The 9,798-nt window shown below is 32.8% G+C and overlaps 1 protein-coding gene across 1 annotated transcript; it reads right to left on the reverse strand.

Annotated features, from left to right (window-relative positions):
- Positions 1–6,489: 6,489 nt before the first annotated feature.
- Positions 6,490–9,341, reverse strand: LOC125217162 (putative trehalose-phosphate phosphatase J). The gene is made up of 11 exons (XM_048118997.2): positions 9,005–9,341; positions 8,764–8,904; positions 8,468–8,539; positions 8,295–8,387; positions 8,005–8,061; positions 7,819–7,920; positions 7,661–7,738; positions 7,427–7,496; positions 7,093–7,163; positions 6,917–7,009; positions 6,490–6,828 (listed from the first exon to the last, which is right to left on the reverse strand). The coding sequence occupies exons 1-11, from the start codon at positions 9,245–9,247 to the stop codon at positions 6,721–6,723; spliced, it is 1,128 nt and encodes a 375-aa protein (XP_047974954.1). The 5' UTR covers positions 9,248–9,341; the 3' UTR covers positions 6,490–6,720.
- Between the last annotated feature and the right edge of the window lie 457 nt (positions 9,342–9,798).

Consider the following 9,798-nt stretch of genomic DNA (forward strand, 5'->3'; position numbering starts at 1 on the left):
GATTAACTAAGAGAATATGTAACACAATCCACCAACTTGTAAACGAAAATATAGTGTTTGAGTTATGGATTCATAAATCATAATAGATGCTAGATTTAGTGGGATCAAAGACTTAGTGAAATTAAATCCAGAAACAAACTACGAAAATTACTTAATTTAGAAAATTGAATGCTAACTAGCCTATATTACTTTATGGTAGTACATTGTTTATTCCATATACTTGACTAAGTTTTATTACAACGGAAGATACTGGAATATGCGTGTCCGAGAATAATATCGATTATAAAAGGACAAAATGTATTATATTTGGACATTTTTTATTATTAAATAGAGAGAAAATCGTACCCACTTGTTTAACTGATCAATCTTTAATTGGAAATAACATAATTAAAAAAGCGATGGACGAGGCCTCCAAAGATGGCGTGGCATCATGTGACATACTAGTATTATTAATATATGAAGAATGGTGGATACACCTAATTCCATTTACTTTCCAACACTTGTTATTGGCATCATGTTTCGTCAACCAATTTATTTACAATAATACTATTGCATTATTAATTCTTCTAACTCAGAGAAAGAGATAGTAGCTCCTATTTACCTGTTAATGTAAAGAGGCATATTAAGACTATCCAAAAAAATTAAGTCGTGCAATTATACCATAATTGTGGGTCTACTTTTCAAATCTGATCGCAAATTCTTATTATATCATGCCTTAATTATATATGGCCCTATTATTTATCTTTTTCGAATAAAATTTTAAATATTAACATAAAGATTACACAATAAATGAGATAAAATTACATAATCAAAATTACGATCCGATCCAATCATATACTAATCCTAATTCGTGTATAAGTTGTTGAACAAAGTTTTCGTACATTTCCTGTTGGGTTGCAGTCATTCTTGGAACGACGCTTTTTGGTACATATAACCATAGGTGTGTTGTGTGCATTCATCAAACTAATGTTTTGGCCGCATCGAACCCCGACTGATCGTCATCGCCGTTTCCTTCGTATTATGTTTGTTGCTTTATGATCCATAGGACGAGACTCAATTGGTGTCGGATCTTACGTGTACTATACGAAATCGGGGTAGCTTCCCGTCCCGTCCACAGTAGTAAGATGCCGAGTGGACTGGAATTTGACCCGTGAAATGGATCTTTATTTTGCTGATTTGATTTCTAAATTTGCATCAAGTTCTTCCCACAAAAATCCAATCCATGCACTAGTCACATTAACCAAAATTTGTAAAAAATTGTCCAGATGTATTTTATCTATTTTTTTCGTAAATGTCGGTATTGTTCTAAAATATCAAGTGAGTATATAATTGGAATTGGAATTGGAATTGGAATTGGACTATTTTGATGATACAAGTGATACAAATTGCAAAAGAAAAATGTAACTTTCCAAGTATGATATAGGCCCATTTCATTTTCGCATTCTCAAATACTCTGATTTGGGTTAAGAAATGAAGATAGTCCATTCCACTTGACCATCAGGCCCAAGTATACACCCAAATGGCCAAATATAAATGGATCTCAATTTCTTGAATTTTATTGTAGATACATAAATCCACTTACATATTGATATTCTTATACACGATATCATGCACTATGATTGAAATAAGTTGAAGTTTGAAAATTTTGACAGAAATATGTTCTCTTAAACATCAATTTCTGGAGCAGATGTATATTTTATTTTAATTAATGTAACTCTTAACTAAATTTAATGTAGCATTCTGAGAGAAGTAATCTCACTTGGAGATTTCTGGAGCAGATGTATATTTTATTTTAATTAATGTAACTCTTAACTAAATTTAATGTAGCATTCTGAGAGAAGTAATCTCACTTGGAGACGCTTCTTGTTTAAATATATACGTACACACACTTTAATTAAAAAGTAATAATCTTGAATCGTCATTGCTTGCGATAGCTTTCCCTACTTTACATTATCATTTTTTTCAATATCAAAACTAGTCTTCTTTCACGAGAATGCTTTGCAACAACCATAAAAATAAATATTGCTTCGAACAAAAAAAAATGTAAATGTTGCATTCATTAACTAAGTGCCACATTTCATATTTACTAGTACTATTATTTTTCGATAAATAATACATATATTCCACTAACCCATTTCAAATAGTTCTATTTTTTGCAAAATTAATAGTAGCTAGAACTTATGTCCGCTACTTTTTCCATTTTTTTATATTTCCTAAAATAGTTCATAACAATTATAAGTAATCAAATATTACTTACAAGTTATATCATATCATTAATATTACGAACGTAATTCCGTAATCATTATTCCCCATATTTGACAGTTGACTATTGAGTCCATCTTTTTAAGCAAAAATAAGATGAAATGTGCAAATTATAATATGCAAAGGCTACATATCACAATTGGAATTAATGCATGTGCACAATCAATAATAATTTTCTCGAATCATCATAGATTTAAATTTGGAGGATGTTGACCAATGCCCTTATACCACAACCATATACACATCCATTAATCTGTTCCCCATAACAATGGCAATCTGCCTCATCCATGTGACACCCATTAATCTAATACACATGCATGCACACACACTCTAATATTATATATGCTGCATATATATTATATGGCTCGACCCTCAAGGCCGGGACCAATTCCCAAGAGAGAAACATATGTGAGTAAATTAAAGTGACTATGCATGTCTCACTTGCATGATGACACGTATATATGATGCAGGACCATCATCATCATCATCACATCCATTCTCTGACATCCTAATTTGGCATATGCATCATCTTCATTGGCTTGTTTGGCTGCTTATTATGTGAGAGATGGAGTCCATTCATTGCATCCATATTCCACATACTTCATCCATCACTAGCTTACTAGATAACCCATCCAAATCCAACATAACATGCCTTCTTCTTACTTGTCATTGCACCATGCTTAGTTAGATTGGCCCCTTCCTAAACAATAGATGCCAATGTTGGAGTATAGAGTCTAATGTTATGCTTCCTTACTAGGATATATGTTTATTAATGTGACTAGGGTTAGACTATCTATGTTGCTTATAAAAAGAGACTTTTATCATAATAGAAATGCTTCAAGTCTCATATATAGAGAATAAATTCGAAGTAAACTAAACTCTTAGCTAGGAATGATTAGTACAACCTAGCCAAAAAGCAAAACATGGCAAGTTGAAAACTCAAGGAAAGAGCCCCAACGAACACCTATTGACGAACGATTCAGACAACAACAACAATGCAAAGAAACAACTCACTCACTAATATGGCTGCCAAATACGAAATCCATTCCCTAATTCATCCGAAAAACCAACATGACCTCAAAAACGTCCCTACGTACGTCAAGCAATGGGTTACATTACAATGTTTTTTTTCTAGTCATCTTCTTAGATCGATCATTTAGATTTTTGAGAGCTTGTTTTGGAGAGAACAAAAATTTATGACACCAACCCCGAGTCCACAAGCCAAGCTGCCAAAAAAGCTTCATTTATTTAAATCCAATTTTGATTCAAACCTTGTAAGACCATCTTATTTTGTATATTCCAAATGGACCATTTAACGACGTAGAACAATGACATCCAAATCTTCATGTCAAATCTTGTGAATGGCGGTGCCCCCTTTCTAGGAGAGGAGACTTGCCTATAGATATACACTGTATCGACTAGGTAAACAATTAATGCGTTCATCTCGTTTATGCGTGAGATTACTTGGACAATTATTTCATAACAACAAAAACTACATATGTGAATGATTGATGGGGCACACACATAGTGTTGGTGGGAAGAAGCTAGAGGGATATAATTGCGACACCATGCATCAACTTTTATTACTAAATATAGAAGTTAGTTAGATTGGATCACAAAAGCATACATGCTATAAATTTAGTCTTCCTCAAAAGAGTAGATGTGTATATTATTAGTAGTGGAAGTGTTGAGAAAGTAATTAATGAAGATAGTCTTTTTTCCATGTTTGCCAATAATTGAAGCAAGGATGTAACAAAGTTAAAATAAGAGTGAAGAAGTGGACTCCATCTTTCCACGTTCAAAAGGCTTAGGTTTTGTCAGATATACATATTGGAGGCATGTTATGGTCCATTTCAAGAATCTATGCTATATGTATGTCTTCTTTTAATTCTTTTTCCCTCCTTATACATTTTTATTATATGTCGTATTTTTGTGTCTCTATCTCCTACCATTACATTTATACATTACCAACTTTATTTTGAATAATATTATAATGAATTATAATGAAATATTGCACTATTTCAAGTCAAAATCAGATTCTATAATGTTCATGTGCGTGTGTTTTAGTATAACTTTATTTTTGACTCCCAATATCATCCCCACACCCACACTTCCACAATAAATCAAATTCGGTGAGACTTATTTTTCTTGGATCTTTATTTTTTCAAAAGAAGAAATTGGAAAGAGACAACCTCAAAGTTGAGTGGGTTTCAACTCCTTATTCGACCATTTGTTTGTCCAAGATTCTTTACAAATAGATATGTGGGTGACTTTTTTCCTTTCAAAATTTAACCAAAATAAAATTTAAAGGTAGCAATTCCTCTTCGAGCTACCTCTAAAGAACTTTTGTTAAAGAGAAATATATACAAAATGGGACTAAGTTTAATTAATTGATTCGTTGTGTGTGGGATTTCCCAAATCAAGGTAATTGTAATCATATTTGGGAGCAATGAATTTAAAACCCCATTAATTTATTTATCATGCCTAGTGGTGTAGCATTGATTAAAATAGTCTCCCCATGGTTCCTAGCTATTGGGTACTTTATTAAAAAATCAAATGACAGTTAGTAGAAAATCATTCATTTTCCTATATTTGAGTATTATTAGTTAGTTATGTTTAGGTTAATATGTGTTCAATAATTGCATAATGCCAATATATTTCTGTGGGTAGCATGTCACTTTGCTAGAGTCTAGATAGGAGTTTCAAATATATAGCCAATAATGATCTTTCCCAAAAGTGCAACAAATAATTATCATCTATCCCTAGTAAAGGAACAATAATAGTTAATGTGAAATAACCAATATTTTCTAAATCATAATAATTGATATATAATTAGCTAGCTTGATTGTGTCTGGTCTATATAAATCCTATAAATTTAGTGGGCTTTGCATGGATATGTAGATAAGATAATCACAATGCGCTATATAATTAACATATATAAATATTTAATTGAATATTCAAACTTGAAAGTAGTAATAAACAACTGCAGCATTGTAACTGAGAAGAATAATTTCCCATAAAAAAAGTGATATATTGATTAAGACTTGTAGGTGTACATATTAGTAGCTAGATAGGAAAAAAGAAAAGAGTTTTCCCTCTTTGCATATATAACAACCCCATAAGTTTGTATATTTGAACTTAATTAGTTTTGATTACCAATGAAATTAGATTTCTTTATTATTTTGCATTTGTTGCCACTTTTATTTCTCTTTTATCATTTCTTTAGCTGCTGGAACAAATCCAATAGAACAAAATAATGAAAAAATGGTAAGAAGGGAAATAAAGGAGAAATGAGAACAAAAATTAATGAAAAGACAAACAGAATTAATTTAATTCGAACGTTTTAATTTATACATATATTATGAAGTTTAATGTTATACTCCATAATCAAACGGAGTGCATAAGGTAGTCCACATCAATTTGAATTAAAAAGACTCCATTAATATTAAAATACACCACATTAAATAAACCAACATTATAACTTTATTAATTTTCGTTTAATGTCACATCCCAATAGATGAGACCACGACTCGAGCATGTTCCATGCATAACTGTCTTTATTTAATTGGAATAACATATCCAATGACTAATATGACTATCGCTTTCAAAAAATATATAATAATCTAATATACATAAGTATATATTTATCATAGATGTGTATATTGTAATAATATTAGAATATTCAAAAAAATAATGGTCGGCAGCTATCAAATACTATTTAATTGCAGTTCTTCCTAGTTTATATTCATAGCCATCAATGTCAGATATCATAGATTTTATGTTAATTGTGACAAAATGCCAATTAAGAAAATATATTTCCTCTGATTAATAAGTCATTTAATCAGAGAATTCAAATTAATGACCTAAACAAATTCGTGTTTATCGAGTCATTTTTACGTTTTACCAATTAATAATACAAAAATCACACATCGATGCAAAATGCGCTTTTGATATGGTACAAATTAAACGCTACATGCATTTTTTTGTCGTGTTGCTATTTATATTCCAAGTTGTTTTTATAAAAATATGAAGACGCTGCTTCGATGCAAGATGTGGTACAAAATTCTTCAGGCATTTTTGTCGTGGTGAAGTTTATATTCTGAGTTGTTTTTATATTCCTAGCTCACGATCTTTTTTACTTGAATTTTTGTACCCAATAAAAATATTTTCTATTAAACATTATTCAAGAAGAAATGTAGAAATTTTCTATTGCACATACTTTGTAGATTAACAAGAAGAAAAATAGTAATTTGCCATTGCACATACTTAATTACAAAGAAAAAGTTGTACAAGGGCATAGTTCAGCTAAATGGGGGGCTAATATCTTTTCCTTGCCCTCACATTTTAACTTTCTTATCTAATTTTTACTTAAAAGCATGTAAAGCTACTAAATACGTACATTTATAAATACGTACATATATTGCTTCTCAATAATTAACATCTATTAACAATTAGTTCTCAAATTGGCATAGGCATTTTCATCCCTTGAAGTCTTGCTTTCAACATGAATTGCTTCCTCAGTGATAATCTTTTCCAGTCAACCAAACGTCTTAGAAATGCCATGACCTACAAAGTAATCAAATAAAATAAAATACAACATTAGTTCCATTAATTATATTCCCAATAAATATTAAATACCTCGAAAAATGATTACCTCAGATGGTTCTTGCAAAGAATAAGATGCATTTGTGTCTTTTGGAATCTTGGAAACAAGAATTCCAGATCCTTGGCCCCTTTCTCTTAGAACCTGATTCCAAATTTGGAAATTAATTAGTACTATTAATAAATTAATCATGGGATTAATGATGTTTAAGTTTTTTTAATTAGTACCTTGAATGCATCTTCATCAGTTCGATCATCTCCAATGTAGATAGGATATACATCAGCACAATTAGCATATCCTATTGGAATAAGAGAAGCCACAATTAAAGTTAATTAGCTAGAGATCCCACTAATTAATAATGCTTAATTAATTAGTATTAATATTAACATTACACCAATGAATTACAATAACTTAAGATCATGTTGTAAGGGTCCATTTCACAGGTTAGGACCACCTAGGGCCCAAAAGAAAAGGTGGTATCAAATTTAATTTTAATTAATGAGTAAACAATTGGTAACTATTTTATAAAAATAAATGAAATAAAATAAAATAACAACTCACCAAGTGACTCTAACAGAAACTCAAGAGCCTTCCCTTTGTTCCATTTGCTAGGAGGACGAATTTCGAAAACCTAAATTTAATCAAATTGAATTCATCAAATAAAACATCATTCTTGCAAGAAAAACAACAACTACAAATTTCAAAGGCTTTTCCGACTGATTTTTACCATTGCAAGAAACACCTAAATTTGACTGAATTTCGTTATTTTTCCGGTTTAACTAAAAGAACACACACCTTTCTTCCTTGGGTCAATACAAGGTCAGGGTAGGCCTCCATCACTGATCCAACTTTTGTAGCAAGTTCAACCCATTTCTGTAAAAATTCAGTTCCAATTAAGTACAGAAAATAGGAAAAGTCGATTAATTAGACAAATATACAAAATCATTAATTACCTTCTCATCTACACGTCGGAAATGTACAGACAGACAAAATTTGTTATTATCCACCGTAGAACCTGGTGTATCTTTTGTCACTTCCAATAGTGCTTTGTAAACCTGAGAATTAGATTCCAAATTTAATTTCACCACTCTTTAATTAATTATGAATTAATTGAACACAAACAAACTGAAATAACTGACCTCGTCCATCATGGGAAGGTATTGACTTGCAGGTTGGTAAAGAACAGCCTCACCACCCTGATTAACCAATCAATTTCACCACCAATTAATATCATGTTTCCAATACTTTTTCTATTAGTAAATTGTCTTAAATTATTCAAATTCTGGTCAGTCTCATATATTTAAGATTCTATCAGAAAAAAATTTAAATTTGATCGTAAGAAATCATATGTTGACCACCAGTGATTCTGAGACGAACTAGAATTTGAACAAAATTCATAATTTGGCCTTTTTGAGTAAAGAGAGCTTACTTTAGTGTGTTTGGAACTTTTTGATGGGCCTTTTATGTCCATGCCATGGCTGCCTGCATAGTACAGCTCTGCCAGTCTCACAAAACTATACACCTGTTTTCAGACAAAAATAACCCAAAATTATAATCTAATCCTATTTTTTTTATAAAAAAAATATAAAAAAAAAATCTTACCTGGTCTAAGCCTCTCCCACTCACTATAGCAGTGGGGAAGTATCTAGCCACTTTCCTCACCGTCTCCCTCATCTGCAAATTCATGGTCGCAAATTCAGAAAATAGAACTCGTGGGGTCAGAACTACTGGACATGGAGTCCCAAAAGACCGAATTTAATAGAATTAATACTATAAAATATAAAAAAAATGAACTGATGGGGTCAGAACCACTGGACGTAGAGTCTGAAATGACCGAATTTAATAGAACTAGTAGTACAAAATTAAGAAAAACTGAATAGAATGGAATTAGGAGTAACCGCATTGGACATGAAGGCTTGATTTGCATCTTCAACGATGGGAGAGAGCGTGCCATCATAGTCAAGAAACATCACAATCTGCTTTCCCTTTGCATCATTCATGATTTGCTCGAACGTGTCCATAGCCGAGGGAAGCTGCATCTGCTCCAATTTCAACAAAAAATTACTAAAAATTAAATCACTATAATTATGGTATGTATGTATGTATGTATGTATGGTGATGGTATGATGAAGCAGTTACATTGCGATGGTCGGAGAGAGAGTGGGATTTGATGTGAGTGGGAGATAAAGCTCTCATGGAATCCACCCACGCGTTGATTCTGGCGGCGCTGTTGATGTCCAGATTCTGCACCAGCTTCTTCTGCGAGATGCTGATGTAGGTCCCCGGCACGGCCGGCGGCTTCTGCGCCGCCGCCGGGAAAATCGACGGCCCCGCCACCGCCGCCGTTATTGCGTCCGACACCACCACATTTTGGTTGGCCATCTCCAACAATTCCTCCGTTTGTTTGAATTGAAGAAAAGAGAGAGAAATTGAAGGAAATTGAAAGAGGATGTTGGAATGAAAGTGAAGAGAGAGGGGAATTGAGATTGTGAGGTTGATTTTGGGGGTGATTTATAGGTGCAATTCCACACAAGGGGACAAAAACGGATGGGGGCCCATGGGCTGAGATGCGGGGCCCGCGTTGGGCCGCCGTCAAGGGAAGGGCAGACCACCACCGCCAGCTCGTGCAGGTCGACACGTGCGGAGGGGGAGATGGCCCATCGCATCGTAGTGGGCTCGCGCCGCGTGGCGCGTCCTAGGAAAACCACTAACTAACATAAGCCTCTGTTTGGCCGACTGCTAATTGCATTTCTCCCAGATTGGGAAAAGGATGTATCTGGACATTATCAATATCACTTCTCTTTATGCTTTTAATTTGTTTTATTCTTTTTTTTTGTTCCTCTATCTATATTTATCAAATGTCCTATAAAAAATCATTTATTTTTATTTTTGGAAATCTCTCTCCTACTCTTTTATGACTCATGTTATCCACT

This window comes from Salvia hispanica, chromosome 3, assembly GCF_029641045.1.
Source record: "Salvia hispanica isolate PSC_SH4W2 chromosome 3, Shi_PSC_v1, whole genome shotgun sequence".
Lineage (NCBI taxonomy): Eukaryota > Viridiplantae > Streptophyta > Magnoliopsida > Lamiales > Lamiaceae > Salvia > Salvia hispanica.

Bases quoted from the DNA above. Each gene is read 5' to 3' on its own strand.
- LOC125217162 (XM_048118997.2), bottom strand. From the start codon at position 9,247: ATGGCCAACCAAAATGTGGTGGTGTCGGACGCAATAACGGCGGCGGTG. The intron at 7,739-7,818 runs GTAATTAATGAT...GAATTTTTACAG, and splicing joins TCCGACGTGTAGATGAGAAG to AAATGGGTTGAACTTGCTAC. The intron at 7,010-7,092 runs GTACTAATTAAA...ATTTGGAATCAG, and splicing joins CTGATGAAGATGCATTCAAG to GTTCTAAGAGAAAGGGGCCA.